This window comes from Amphiura filiformis, chromosome 7 (genome assembly GCF_039555335.1).
Source record: "Amphiura filiformis chromosome 7, Afil_fr2py, whole genome shotgun sequence".
Classification (NCBI taxonomy): domain Eukaryota; kingdom Metazoa; phylum Echinodermata; class Ophiuroidea; order Amphilepidida; family Amphiuridae; genus Amphiura; species Amphiura filiformis.
Window position 1 is genome coordinate 22,401,081 of NC_092634.1, and position 16,515 is coordinate 22,417,595.

The 16,515-nt window shown below is 35.4% G+C and overlaps 1 protein-coding gene and 1 non-coding gene across 2 annotated transcripts; one reads left to right on the forward strand and one right to left on the reverse strand.

Annotated features, from left to right (window-relative positions):
- Positions 1-74: 74 nt before the first annotated feature.
- LOC140156884 (uncharacterized) lies at positions 75-9,260 on the reverse strand. The gene is made up of 9 exons (XM_072179901.1): positions 8,806-9,260; positions 7,561-7,623; positions 6,612-6,932; positions 5,674-5,779; positions 5,268-5,470; positions 3,931-4,054; positions 2,917-3,202; positions 1,455-1,736; positions 75-746 (listed from the first exon to the last, which is right to left on the reverse strand). Coding segments are annotated over exons 1-9 (1,485 nt in total). The 5' UTR covers positions 8,808-9,260; the 3' UTR covers positions 75-648.
- Positions 9,261-9,713: 453 nt separating this feature from the next.
- Trnal-uaa (transfer RNA leucine (anticodon UAA)) lies at positions 9,714-9,796 on the forward strand. The gene has a single exon. It is a non-coding gene; the product is annotated as a tRNA-Leu (tRNA).
- The last annotated feature ends 6,719 nt before the right edge of the window (positions 9,797-16,515 follow it).

The window sequence follows — 16,515 nt, forward strand, 5'->3', positions numbered from 1 at the left end:
GGAGTTGGTCATTTTTTCTGCATGTATGGCACTTTAAACACATTCCTCACTCACTTCTTATTATTATTTAAAAAAAACAGGTTTGAACCCTGCATCATTTTCAATTAAAAACTCAACATTTGTCAGCCATATAATTGCACAAACAACTTTCTAACACTAATACTTTTACAACTTAATAATCTACTGTTGATATTGAAACAATTCCAGCAGGAATATTTGCAAGGTTTGATTTTTTATTGTTATTCTTGGTTGATTTCACAGCCAGATATTATAAAGCCTGCAAATGTAATTTTAACCCGTGATTGAAATCAAGAATTAACCAATCATAAAACTGTTAAGAACTGTTAAAAAAAATGGACAAAAAATAACACTACTAAATATCCCTTATTACAGTACCATGAATAAAAACTGCACTTTTCATCCAAGTTTCTTGGCACTTTTTGTCGATGGAGCGAACATACTGCAAAAATACGAAAGTGGAGTTATGACTGGCTGATTGAATCACACCATACAATCTCAGTACCTCATTCGTTGAACAAGCTGCGTAACATCGTGTGACCCAGACGTGACCTAGTTGGTTCAATTCAAGCGATAAACAGGGTACGCGTATAATTGCTAAGGGACAGTGCTGAGTAATGGTAACTGTTGTCATGTCAACACTTCATCATCTTGTTCACTGTTTGGTCTTGTTCGTCTAGGTCCAAATGGATCACTCAATGGTGGTAAATTGCCTCCTCTACTGCTTACTGTAATGTAAAGGAAAAAAGAGTAAAAAAGTGTTGGAAATTTAATACGACCACAAACTGTTATACACTACTTTAGTTCACCTCAAGTTTGGTTGTGATGTCAATGCTTTTTCACAGTTATGCCGCAAGCATGTCAACAAACCACCCTTGTATGCATGTGTGTTCACTCTGCATGATTAACTTTACATGTGCGATTTGATACTGCGACCAACGAAACATGTACCATCACTACCTAACTTGAGGTGAGCCAACATGCTTACATGACTACCTTACTTGAGGTGAGCCAACATGCTTACATAACTTGGTACCACTTTTCTTCTTTACCTTTAGATTTTCATATAATTATACAAAATGATTATCAAAGTAATTTACAAACTTCAGAGCAAGTCACTACTTTTCTTCTTCAAATAAGCAACCTTCATTACATTCTATTTAATCTGCCCCTAATGTGTTGCACATGTCTGTATAACTTCAAGACTTGGTTGAGACTAGTAACTGTTTTAAATAATACTGTACATAGCGGGATATTTCAGCAGTATGATTTTTTTTTTTGCAACTTGAACTGTTTTGAGCATCTGAGCAGTTTTACAGTTTCTTGTATTCACAGTTTCAAACATCTAGCCTACACATTAAAATCTATGGGTCAAAAAAATTTTTTACTGCTTTTAAATTCGTGATCAGAGCCGTGAAAAGCGTAAAATTACTTACTGTCACCAATGGGTTGTAACGGTTGTAATGGCTGTAATCTAGGAGTTGGTCTAGGACTAATTCTTGGAGTTGGTCCCTCCATTAAAGGCTCTAATGTTGGTTGATGAGATTGTTTCAATAAGGGATGTTGATTAGGCATCGAGGGATTTGCCCAGGATGGAATTGGTGGTGGAGCTATGTTTGTATCGTCCATATCGTCCAAAGGCATCGGTGCTGTCTTGTTGTTTTTCTTGAATTTTTTCTTTTTCTTCTTCTTTTTCACCTCAGGTTGAGGTGTTTCATCTGTAGGAAAAAAATAATAATGAAAAAAAAAAATGAAAATAGTGTAATTATAATGACATGGCTTCAAAGTTTAGCGAAGAGTGCAAAAACTGTAGGCCTATAGTAGCTTGCAAGTTCCTTCCGATGAAAGAATGCATATTAATACAACAAAGTATCAGAACATCATTCTAGGTGATCATAACAAAGTAACAATGCTCCTGCCTCAAAACTGCAACATTTGAGTTGTGGGGAGAGGACACAGTAGATGAAAAAGGCCGTGCAGCTAGTTCTGATCAGGGTAGTACCTGGTTTTTGTACACTTTCCCATGGTGAGCAATGTCTGAACACTAAATGATTCACCCAATTAAATTTACAAGGGGAAAGCTTCAAACAAGAGAAGAGCAATATGTTTATTTTGTTTCTGACTCTGGCCTAGAATTGGTACAGGGTGTCCCTGAAAGAACTGTATAATCTGAAATTTTAATGTTTGGATAATTTAGTGCCTGAACCAAACAGAACTAAGTAGTTGATGAGGTTGAGTATTAAATCAGCTATCACATAATTTTTAAATTTTGACAATTGACCGCTCTGTTCTTTTAAAGGTGGTACTACACCCCTTGATAAATTTGTGACTATTGTTGCATTTTTCACAAAAAATAATAACACACTGGTAACAAAAGTTATGTATATAATAGGGGCAAAAGAATCTAGTTACTACACTGGAATTTCAGTGACTCAAGACAAGCGGTACGTTATTTATGATAAGAAAAGAGGTACCGATAGAATGTACAAATGTACCTCATTTCTTAACATATATAATGAACCACTTGTCTTGAATCACTGAAATTTCAGTGAAGTAATTGCATTCCTTGCCCCTATAATATACATAACTTTTGTTACCAGTGTGAAGTTATTTTTGAAAAAAATGCAAAATTAGTCACAAAATTTATCAGGGGGTGTAGTATCTCATTTTCAGTCCATTCCACATATTCAAATATCAATCAATGAACAACGCTACGTGCGCAGTGATTGACCCTCCGGACACACAGAACACTGATTGATATTTGAATCTGTGGAAGGGTTTGAAAATGGGGTAGTTTCAAATTGTGATAATTCAAAATAATATATTACAGGATTTATTCCTCGACCCTGTACCAATTAAAAAGTCTACAATATGTTATGTAAACTCGAGTCAACTCACCAGGATCTTCCTCTGCTCCATCTGCATCTCTTCCTGACATCACTTTTAATGCCATACCATTACCCTTATCCTCTGTATCCTCATCCTCCTTGGTTAACGACACTCTATCTCCAGATCCCTTGGTTTCATCAAGGTCCTGTGAGCCCGAACTCGGTACTGTTCGGACGGTGTCGGATGACTTGCTTGCGACGGTTTCTGATTGGTCGTTGTCCGCAAGATTTTCCTTAGATTCTGATTTTGATTTCTTTTGTTTCTTCTTCTTCTTGCTGCCACCTTCATTTTGTTTCTGGTATAGGAAAGAGAAGGTACTATGTTACTCTCTTGTTTCAACTCTCTCCACACTGATGTGGACTGCAAACAACAAGTTTTGGTTTTTTTTAATTCAAAAATTTCACAATTGAACATTTCCATGACTACATTTGGAATCAGCATGAAAAATGCTTTAAAATGAGTACAAACAAGCCTGGTATTGGTTCAGTGGTTCTTGAGAAATCTCTTGATATTTCGAGAAAATATCTCAAAACTTAGGATTTTATATATTGAAGCTTATGGCGAGCACACAGAGCATTAAAAGCCACAGAACACTATAATTTGGTTCACCTCAAGTGTGGTAGTGACATCAATGCTCTTTCACGGCTTAGCCACAAGCGTGCCAACAAACCGCCCCTGTACATGTACACTCAGGGCATTTAACTTTACGCGCGCGATTCGATAGTGCGGTGATCGAACTACGCACCTACGTCACTACCGAACTTGAGATGAACCAAATTATAGACCAAAGGCTTGAGTTGTGTGTTCAATAATAGACAAGTCTACAATAGCTTCCTCTTTTCACTATTATGCCAAGGTTTTGAACAATAATATATCTGTGGTGACTGGATCACTCATTATGTAACCAAGCTTTTCTCAAACAGTTCAAAATGCTACGTAATAATTTAACTTACTGCCAAAGGAAACAACATCATTTAACTAATTTAGTGCAAAAAAAACACCCTAGAACAACCTTGTACTAACCTTTCCGTCAAAGTATTTGTTATCTAGCTTCTTGAAAGGATCACCCATGATAACATCTGCATCTTCAGGATTCTCCTCCTCTGTAATGCCTAGTCTTTTCTTTTCTTCTGCTTCCTTTTTCTCTCTGTAACACAAAATTATCACAATTCACAATATTAATTTACACAGGCTGATTTGATTGGCAACTCACTACACATACAAAATTCCTGGAATATGAGTGCAATGAATAAAAGTAACAACAAATACACAACAATATGGATGTGTGGATACATTCATGTGCAATGTGTTTGAGCTTGTATAGCCCTTTCATTTATCCAGAGTTACCTGGTGAAGGTAAGTAATTGTACCTGTTTTATTTGGAATTGTTTTGAGTATTATATCTGAATAAACCTTATCATTAAAGCAAAGCTCACAATGAAAATTATTTTTTCCATGTTTAGGAAGACATAACTATCATTAACACTGGCGCTTTCCCACTCTAGCACAAACCCAGTTGTGGTTAAGGATACAGGGTGTGTCTAATTGGGCTATTCCATTTCAAATCCATACTCCCCCTGTGGAAGATTTAGCTAAAGTCTTTCACAGAGGGAGTATGAATTTTGAACAGAATAGACAATTGGATAACTTCCATTTGAAATACTCACTCCAGTTGTGGAAGATAGGTGTAAAGCCACAGTATGGAGGGAGTATGGGTTTCAAAATGATTAACTCTAATCAATTACATTTGAAAAACATACTTCCCCTGTGGAAGAAATTTCCAAAAGCTTCCACAGGGGTAGTGTGGATTTCAACTGGAATAGCCCATTGGATGGGAGGTGTACTTATGAAAATGAAGATATGATACATTTCTATTGATGTCCCCATTTTCATGGTTTGATACACATGTTTACATTCTACACCTTTTACAAGAATGTTTCACACAATTTCTTATCTTTAATGGAGAAGTAAAATGTCCCTCCAATTCCTTAACATTTTCCCTCCTGGAAGGAGCTTCCTACAGTAATAATTTTATTTGAATGAACACAGCAGCACGCGATCATATTTCAAAGGACAAATGTGTGCAAATACCAAACAATCAGGAGTGAATTGGATTCACTTACGCGGGCATGTACGCACATGTTAGTTATGCAGTGTATACAGGAACAGTGGCATAGCGTGGGTCATTCTATTGGACGGGCACCGACCATGATTGGGGGCACCAGGTCTGATTGGGGGAAAAATGCCCCCTCATGCTTCTATGACGCTACGCTACTGCACAAATGTTCATTATGCTATATTCATTTAAATGAAATTCTTCCTGAGAGTAGATTCACATTTTTGCAGGCATAAAAATTTACCTTTCTTCTCGAATCTTCTTGACCCTTGCTATCCGTTCCTTCTTGGCCGCAGCCTCCGCTTCTCTCTGGTCAGCTACCTCTCCTTCCACCCTCTCATGTAATGTATCCCAGTCTCTCTCAATACCCTGTAAAAGCCACTGCATTCCTTCCTTGATACTTTTGTCCATCTTCTTGCCGATACCCTGCACAGCAGAGCATGATTGCTATATTGGATAAAGCATTATAATCCAAATTAATCAAGTTGGAACAAAAAAAGGTGTTTCATGTAAAGTACATTCATTATTGTTTTTGGGAGCAATTTTGAAGCCTACCAAAAAATTACAAATTATGCGCAGAATTTGACCCTAATACAGAGTCACCTAGGGGGATAGTGTTGTGATAGTGCTCATCAAAAGATTGAACTTACCACTTTACATGGACATTTGCTTTCATTGACCATGTCTTCAAGATTCAGTTGATCACACACATCAATTTCATCTAAAGCACCTTCCTGGTCTTGTTTATTAGCAAGTCTATAATAAAACAAACAGAATACAGAACATCAATTAAATAGGTAAAATGTTCCTCGCAGGGTTGTAGCTAGAGAATTTTTAGTGCTGGGTGGTATTTGAGGGAATTTTCATGAAATTGACAATTTTATTGAAAATTGCCTAAATTTGGCCAAATTCTATGTGATTTTGCAATTTTTGACACTTGAGTGCTGGGTGCTAGAGCTTTAGGAAGCCCCACCAGAGCAGTCTTTTGGGGTGAGCCAAACCTGCTTAGTTATCAAACTCAATTCATGTTTTGCCTGATAGGATATGATAATTCAATCCTTTACCTTAACCCCAACCTTTTGAGGCAGAGTGCCGAGTTTAGGGGGGGGTAGGCTGTAGGGCGGCAGGAGCTATAGTTTTCCAATTTTAGCCATTTCACTAAAGAACTGCAGTGAACTTCTTAATATACATTGATCTTATAGGAAATGATTACGGAAGTCAATAAGTGCATTTATATTTTAACAGGTCTTTTTAGAACATACTCCTCTTGTGTGTCGGCTATATTTGTCTAAAAATTTGATTGCGCACACTGCTAGGTCATGCTCCGTGCTCCATCTCATCTTAAGTCTCTGCTGTGTTGTGTGTGCTGGAGCAACTTGGCTATCGAATCGGGAACGATTTCAAAGAAAGCCAGTGTACTACTAAATAGGTTTCTACATGTACATGCAAACTTTGGCACACATGCCAGGGGTTGCCATCCAATACCCTAATTTTTTATTTGCCAAAAACTAATGTCATAGTATGATTATATGAAAGCACTTTGATTCAGTCTATATAAAATGAACACATGATGTGATTTGTTACTTACACAAGAACTCGTTTTCCTACAACTCGTTCTTGTCTCAGCACCTTCTGTAATACATCCCTACATTCATCAATCCTCGCCTCATCACTGGCGTCAATCACAAATATAACACCATACACTTCAGCGTAATAGTTCTTCCAAATGTCGCGAATTTTCTTTCCACCGCCAAGATCGTACACCGTGACATCACAACGATCCATTTTAAAATTGACGCTTGAGAAACCCACTGTTGGTGCGACATCCTCAATAGATTCGCCCTGCACTCCTTTGATTGTCGTTGTTTTTCCAGCATTGTCCAGGCCGACTAAAACAAGAGTTATTTTCCTGAAACAATAAAACAGGAGATACATATTTATACAAAGTCAGGAATTAGGAAAAATTTACCATGCTTATAAATTAACACACTCTCATTTTTGGTTAATTGAAACACAAACTTACAGTAGGTTGCTGTTGCTATTTTTATTTCTTGGACAAAAGGTGTACCGGTATGGCCTAATAACAACGTTAATATTACGTAGCGTGATTGATTTAATTATTTCCGACCCAGGCGTAGCATACGGCATCATATGCGATGTGTGAATGGTGCTTGTGGGCACACTCTTTGCTTTCAAATTGTAAATTGTCACATCCGAGAAGTAAATAGCAACAGATTTTAGATTCAATTTTGCCCACCCTGCTGTACTGGTTGGCAACAGATTAAAATTTGACAACCACACTTAATTCTACATAAGTAATCTCGAAAAGGGGGGAGGGTGGCAGGAATAAAAAAAAACAATTATGAATATGATTTTTATATCCTGGCTTCTCAAACTTGTTACTTAGGATAAAAACTTGCCAATAACATGTGCATGTACATGTATGTGTAGTACCAGTATTCAAATTATGATATTATTAATGTATTTTGTGGGTTTGTTTTATTAAATCTGAATATATATTATGAAAGCAATCTTACCTGGGAGGCTGTCGCCTCCTATTGAGGCATCTGAAGCAATTGGCCATCAGGCCAAACATTCCCCTGCAATATCACAAATGAAGAGACAAGGTACATGTATCAATGTAAGAACAAATTATAAGTCAACTCAAATGAAGGCCACTTAGAGTAAAATTAGAGGTTTATTAGGGTGTACTTAATTTTTTAGATTGACTACATACTATATCTAATATCTTTCTTCACTCTGAGAGCAGTGTTCGAAATAAGCAATCATCCTCTTGTACAGTCTGCTTGTGCACAATTCTGGGGGACAATCATGAACTATTAGTTTGTCCAACAGACAATTTGTAAATTTTATTGGTTTCACTACATAAATAAATTATAAAACTCAATGTTTAAAGTTTAACTTGTCATGTTAAATTGTATCATCAAGAAAGATCTACCTACCCACCACTAGCATACCGTATGATTTTGTTCAGCATGTTCAGTTAAATGATTTTTTTACATAAAAAAAAATATGGCACATTTTTGAGGACAACGTTAATACGTAGACCTATACATTTTCACAGGACAAGCATGACATGAAGAATCTATACTTGAGTGAGAACAACCTCTGTTTTTCCTTATTTTGGATACTGACAATGATCACTGTCAACATTCGTCATTGATTATTAAAGAAATGACTTTTTTTACAAGAATTATGTGATCAATTCAATGCCATTTGCTCGATAAGTCTAGCCAAGAAATTGCTCACCGATAGCTTCACATTCTAGGCTAGAGACCATTGCATTCGAAATCTAGTCAGATTCGCTGAAGCATGACACTGTGTAAAGCTAGAGTTCTCGAGTAAAATGGCATTTGCCAAACAATGAATTGATCATTTAAAGGAGTATTTCGTGATCCTAGCATCCTCTTTTTATGACATTTTTCAGTACATATCCACGAAAAAAGCCTATTCCCAAAATTTCAGTTGATTCCGATTTTTGCGTTTTTGCGAGTTATGCATGATTATGTGTATTACACTGCTCCATAGACAATGCGTTGTAATTTCGTTCTGGTGCACCAGAACGAAATTCAAATTTCACGATATCTTTGCAAAGCGAATTAATCTGCAAGAAATATTTTGTACATAAACATTATGTAGCCAGAGGTTTCCAGTGATATAAAAATCTCAACTTTTTTTTTGAGAAAAGTGGGGGATGAGGCTGTGGATCACGAAATGCCCCTTTAATACAAAAAAACCCAAAAAATTCATGATTTACTTACATTACGCTGTCATGCAAAGTTTGTTTATATGCTGTCCTCTGAACGTAAATTTTAAGCAGCTATTCAGTGTCTCAGCTCATCAGTTTGAAGACTGTATGAAGCCAATGCAGTACCACAGCTGAAGGGCCTACACAGACAGTGCAGAAAGTCAGTGATCGTTGTCACCGGCGCTGTGAGTGACGGTGTGTGTGTGTGACTGTGTGAGTTAGTAAGCTTAACCGTTACAAAACAATTTTTACTGGCAAATGGATAACAATGAAACATCGATTACAACATATGAAATGCCCAAATAACATTCACTTTAACGCAGTACTTTTGAGCCATCGAGCTCACAATATGTTGAGATAAATCCAGTTTACATTAGCCAGCATTTTCAGTTCTGTTTCTCCGTGAAAAAAAATTAATCAGACATGCGAGGTCAAAGGTAATGTTTTGATTATCACGTGATGTTGTTGTGTTTCCGCAGCAACTATCAAAATTATTTTTCCAAGCAAATTGTGATTGAAACATCTAAATTAAACTTGCAAAGTATATTATATTTATTTATTTGAAGTTTTCATGGACAGTGATCATTCACAATTTGACCAAAAATTGTGAAAAATAATATTTTTCAAAATCTTAATAATAGCTTCATCGCTACTACCGCAGAGAAAAATCCAACGACACGCAAAGTTGATTGTAGTGTTTGAACTTTGCAAAAATGATGCGACTGTAAGGTAATTACCGGTTTTTCACGTTGTATGAAATACGTGATATTGAAATATAGTTTAGGTACTTATACTGCTGGTACTATATATGTATGCCGAGTTATGGGGCATGAATAAGCTAAATATTGGTTTTAAATCAGTATTTTTTATCAGAATTATTGCTAGTTATAAAATGGCTTGAGAGCCTGCCAGTTATCCTGGAGTACGGTGGCCGAGTGGTTAAGGCGTTGGACTTAAGTTCCAATGGACGTATGTCCGCATGGGTTCGAACCCCATCCGTACTAAATATTTTGCTGCTGTAAATGATGAATTCAAATAAAGTTAATTACTTTACAAATTGCTCCAGTGAGCACAGTTTTCGTTTCTTTACCTTTTTTTTCTCTCTTTTCTATTTTTCCCAACACGAATGCTAGTCACCTTTGTCTCGCCTCATGGGCAATTGTTCACTGCCACCTTTAATTTTTTTTAACACTTTTGGGTGTTATTTGTACACTCTTTAATGGTGTCATTTTTGACAAAAGCCGCCAGGAAGGTATTGCAACAACCGAGTTTTTGCAGTAGGCCTATAGCTTTTTTCACGCCCCCTCCCGCTTCCTTTTTAGAGGTTTCCTCAAATATGTTTTTTTTTTTAATTCAGTTGGGCCTATAACTTTTCAAAAAATATGTCTAGGAAGCTGGGATGCTTTCTATATAGGCCTATAGGCCTAGTCTTGTTAAGATACAAGAAACACTTTAGGAAGGTTTTGTGATCATTAGAGGGGGTGTAACTCTCAGAACAACAAATAAAAAAGGGCCTCCTCCTTTTTCCAGGCGTTTATTGTATACGCTAAAACAGCTCTAATTATGGGTATTTACACCGATTTTGAGATAAAAAATAAAAAATAAAAAGCCCCCTCCTCCTCCTTTTTTTCAAAAATCCGGACGTGAAACATTTTTATTTTACTTGGCCTATAGACTATTATAAAACTGTAGGCTTCTCTGCCCTGATGGTCAAGTTTCCAAATTTATATAGGCACTCACATTTTTACACTCTATATGCTGAAAAAAGAGAATAATCAGAATATTGTAAAATAACACAAAAATTCAGAACATTTTCAAAAATAACGCAAAATTTCAGGCAATTTCTGTTCAAAAGGGGAAAATGCAAAATATCAGAAAACACTTTAGAAAAACATAAAACATAATAAAATAACTTGTTTTTTTATGAGTGTTGTACTACAACTGATCCAAAAAGGTAAGGTCGGTCGGTCGAATTTTTTATTATTATTATTATTATTAGGCCTACTATTTATATGGCCTTGTGGAAGTAAAACTGAGAGGCAAAGTAAGTTAAAGACAACGTTTAATGTTTAAGGTTGTTACAAGGTGTTTAGGTTGTACAGCAACATGAATGCATATTGATTTCCGTTTACGGTTAAACAGTTAAACAATCGGCTGTTTAAACGTTAAAAAAAATCAGCTAGCGTTGCATACTAATTTAAATTTTTGTAAAAAAATTAAACATTTAAAAAATGGGTAGTCCTCAAACATTGGGTCGGTCGGTGGAATACAAGCAAACAACTTTTTTTTAGCCTAACATATGAAAAAGTTTGATTTATGTTGTTAATCATGCAAGGATGTAAAACACAGACTATATAGAATCATGTTACTGGTGTGCAAATTAAAATTTCAAGTGTTGCGTTAATTTTGTTTTGGTTTAATTTTAAATTCATGTGGTTTTTATTGTCATTATTATATTCACATTAACACTCTCAAATTTGTGTTTATTACACAATCATGAAAATAACAAAAAACAATAATTTTTAAACCATCAATTTTTCTAAGCAGTATCTTCATTATAGTAAAAACACGAACTTACCAAAACTACCATATCTTTATACAAAAATAGAAGGAAACTCGATTCTGGTACTGGTGTCTATAAAAGCCCATGCATTTGATTTAGGGCCTACATGGTAAATATTAAAATTGAAATATCTCAAGAACGGAATACCGTATGATGCTGGAACAAACTTTGAAATAAAGCCTTTACATTTCTCTATCTGGTTGATGTCATTTTGTGTTTGCTGAATTCGTGTGGTTTTGCTATCAACCGCAAATAGCTCAAATTTAAATGCCCGTTGGTTGTCGTTTTTGTCTGCTGAAACGAGTTAGCGATATTTTATCAAATCATGTTACTGGTGTGCGATCTTCTGAAGATCAAATTAATGTTTAATGTATTGCGACATTTTGTTTTGGTTTAATTTTAAATTCCTGCGGTTTTCTTTTTCAATCTACTGAATAAAACTGAAATAAATGCAGGCCTATGTTGACCTTTTTGTCTCCTGAGCGAGATAGAACTGGATATCTTCGAATCGAATTAGGCCTAGCGGTGCTATATCTACTAAGAATCAATTTAATGTTTCATGTATTGCGATATTTTGTTTTGGTTTAATTTTAAATTCCTGTGGTTTTCTTTTTCAATCTACTGAATAAAACTGAAATAAAAGCCCGGCCTATGTTGACATTTTTGTCTCCTGAACGAGATAGATTGATATTTTAGAATCGAATGAGGCCTGCTGGTGCTATATATATCTACTGAAGATCCAAATAAAATTTCAAGCGGTGAAGACTTGCTTTAAACACTTTTATTTACTGCTTGCTTTTAAAATGTTTATTTTTGACCGCCATATTTTTTCTTTGTCTTCAGTAGATACACAGCACCACTAACACGGTTCTAAAATAATAAGCTATCTCGTTGAGACAAAATGGCGACATGCTTTTAATTTGAGTTATCTTCAGTAGATAGGAAAAAGATGTGGATTCAGCATAATTATAGGCCTACCAAAAGAAAATGTCGCAACACTTAGTAATTGTAATTTGATCTTGAAAAGATAGCACCACTATCACAATTCTAAAAACATCAATCTGTTTCGTTCATGAGATAAAAATAACAAAATACGTGAAATCTAAGTTATCTTCGGTAGATAGCAAATGCGCATGGATTCATTATAACGGGGGAAACTCATTGCAAAACACGTTTCATGAGCAGAAATGCTTTGATTGAAATAAACAAAATACTGTCACACACACTTTTAATTAATAATATTATGACTGGGAAAAAGTCCGTTTGTGAACAAAAGATTTTCAGTATTAACTTGTTTCTCACGCAACGCACGTATTATTCACCCGTGGTTTTGCTATGTACTGAAGATGTTAGTTCGAATATCGCGCGTGATTGCGAAAAAACAACGCGCTAAGTGATGCTGCACGCGTTATGCTCGCATCAGTTGCGGTTATGACGTTCGCGTACTCTGTTTCAAAAATAATGTCACACCATTTTGCAGACCTAACTGCATGGATATTTTAACTCGATCTTCAGTAGATAGCACTACTGGAGACCAAAATTACATCATCGATTTAATTTAAGCTATCTTCAGTAGCTAGTAAAAACACGAACTTACCATAACTTTATACCATTAACAGAAAATGTGTCGAGACATGCCGTAATTTGCTCGATTCTGGTACCGGTGTCTATAAAGCTCCTGCATTGATTTACATGGTAAATATTAAAATTGAAATATCTCAAGAACGGAATACCGTATGATGCTGGAACAAAACTTGAAATAAAGCCTTTACATTTCTCTATCTGGTTGATGTCATTTTGTGTTTGCTGATTTCGTGTGGTTTTGTTATCAACCGCAAATAGCTCAAATTTAAATGCCCGTTGGTTGTCGTTTTTGTCTGCTGAAACGAGTTAAAGCGATATTTTATCAAATCATGTTGCGACATTTTGTTTTGGTTTAATTTTAAATTCCTGTGGTTTTCTTTTTTTCAATCTACTGGATATAGCTGAAATAAATGCAGGCCTATGTTGATACTTTTGTCTCTTGAGCGAGATAGAGTGATATCTTCGAATCGAATTAGGCCTACCGGTGCTATATCTACTGAGAATCAAATTAATGTTTAATGTATTGCGACAAGTTTGTTTTGGTTTAATTTTAAATTCCTGCGGTTTTCTTTTTCAATCTACTGAATAAAACTGAAATAAAATGCCGGCCTATGTTGACATTTTGTCTCCTGGACGAGATAGATTGATATTTTAGAATCAAATGAGGCCTGCTGATGCTGTATATATCTACGGAAGATCCAAATAAAATTTCAAGCAGTGAACACTTGCTTTAAACACTTTTATTTACTGCTTGCTTTTAAAATGTTTATTTTTGACCGCCATATTATTTCTTTGTTTTTAGTAGATACACAGCACCACTAACACGGTTCTAAAATAATAAGCTATCTCGTTGAGACAAAATGGCAACATGCTTTTAATTTGAGTTATCTTCAGTAGATAGAAAAAATATGTGGATTCAGCATAATTATAGGCCTACCAAAAGAAAATTTCGCAACATTTAGAAATTGTAATTTGATCTTGAAAAGATAGCACCACTATCACAATTCTAAAAACATCAATCTGTTTCGTCCATGAGATAAAAATAACAAAATACATGAAATCTAAGTTATCTTCGGTAGATAGCAAAATGCGCCTGGATTCATTATAACGGGGGAAACTCATTGCAAAACACGTTTCATGAGCAGATATGCTTTGATTGAAATAAACAAAATACTGTCTAACACACTTTTAATTAATAATATTCTGACTGGGAAAAAGTCCGTTTGTGAACAAAAGCTTTTCAGTATTAACTTGTTTCTCACGCAACGCACGTATTATTTATTCACCCGTGGTTTTGCTATGTACTGAAGATGTTAGTTCGAATATCGCGCGTGATTGCGTAAAAACAATGCGCTAATTGATGCTGCACGCGTTATGCGCGAATCCGTTGCGGTTATGACGTTCACGTACTCTGTTTCAAAAATAATGTCACACCATTTTGCAGACCTAACTGCATGGATATTTTAACTCGATCTTCAGTAGATAGCACTACTGGAGACCAAAATTACATCATCGATTTAATTTAAGCTATCTTCAGTAGCTAGTAAAAAACACGAACTTACCATAACTTTATACCATTAAGGTAGCTGTGTACTCTCAGACATGCATGTAGTAAAAGTGCAATAACTTTGTAATTATTCGCGCAAGACATATAAAAGTATACATTTTTATGAAGGCAAGACATCAATAAATCTTAATATAAATACAGATTTGGGGTTAAAACAACAATTCTGAAGAAAATCACAAAAAGTGAGTTTTTGGCAATATTTGTTAGGTACATCATAACAAAAAACACTCTTCCCCAAAATATTTTATTTTGTTTTTAGCTCAATTTTGAGGCTCCATTCCAAAAACGGTTTTTTTATTTTTTGGATATTGGCCTTATTTTTTGAGATATTGACCATATAAGGCATCAAATTGAACTTTTTAAAATTCTCAAACGCTTATTTGCACAAAGTGATGCCTAAAATCGGAAATAGACCAAAATATAAAAAAATGAGAAAACCGTTTCTTGAGTCGATCATGCTTTTTACAATGATCATATTTGCTTACCTATAGATGCTGTATTTATTGAGTTATCGTGTACCTAAATCGTCATTTTACCGAGAAAATGAACATTGAAATAATGGCCGTTGAAGTTTAAAGTGGTCACAATTTGCACTTTCATCGAATCTCACAGGAGAATGCGGCAGTTTTCGTTTTTGTACCTTATATTACGTGAACATCGGGTAAATCCACAGCCCCTTGAGAAGTTTGAGCGAAATCCATTCATAACTTGATATTTAAATCGGGGGAAAGAACTTGAAAAAACCCACATTTTATCAGGTAAAACGGAGCCATTTGACCACTAGGTTTTTGTGAAATCAGTGCTTCCGTGGAGTTTCCATAAGATGCGCCGCGCATGCAGATAAGCGTCGCGTATGCGTAGCGTATTTGTGCGTTAACAAATTGCGCGATACGCAACGCGGTGCGTTGTTGCGCGCGTGTATCCTGCTGGTTCAACAAAGATTTTCTTTCCTTTTCAATTTCAAGCACGAGTGGAATAGTGAAATAAAATCCTTAAAATATTGCAGTTGGAGTTTACAAATCTGGATTTTTATTCCTTGTATTTATAAAAAACATAACAAAGTACAAACATATCAAAAAAACTCAATTTTGCGAAAGAAACAATGTCTAGAGTACACAGCCGCGTTAACAGAAAATGTGTCGAGACATGCCGTAATTTGCTCGATTCTGGTACCGGTGTCTATAAAGCTCCTGCATTGATTTACATGGTAAATATTAAAATTGAAATATCTCAAGAACGGAATACCGTATGATGCTGGAACAAACCTTGAAATAAAGCCTTTACATTTCTCTATCTGGTTGATGTCATTTTGTGTTTGCTGATTTCGTGTGGTTTTGTTATCAACCACAAATAGCTCAAATTTAAATGCCCGTTGGTTATCGTTTTTGTCTGCTGAAACGAGTTAAAGCGATATTTTATCAAATCATGTTGCGACATTTTGTTTTGGTTTAATTTTAAATTCCTGTGGTTATTTTTCAATCTACTGGATATAGCTGAAATAAATGCAGGCTTATGTTGATACTTTTGTCTCTTGAGCGAGATAGAGTGATATCTTCGAATCGAATTAGGCCTACCGGTGCTATATCTACTGAGAATCAAATTAATGTTTAATGTATTGCGACATTTTGTTTTGGTTTAATTTTAAATTCCTGCGGTTTTCTTTTTCAATCTACTGAATAAAACTGAAATAAAATGCCGGCCTATGTTGACATTTTGTCTCCTGGACGAGATAGATTGATATTTTAGAATCAAATGAGGCCTGCTGGTGCTATATATATCTACGGAAGATCCAAATAAAATTTCAAGCAGTGAACACTTGCTTTAAACACTTTTATTTACTGCTTGCTTTTAAAATGTTTATTTTTGACCGCCATATTATTTCTTTGTTTTTAGTAGATACACAGCACCACTAACACGGTTCTAAAATAATAAGCTATCTCGTTGAGACAAAATGGCAACATGCTTTTAATTTGAGTTATCTTCAGTAGATAGGAAAAATATGTGGATTC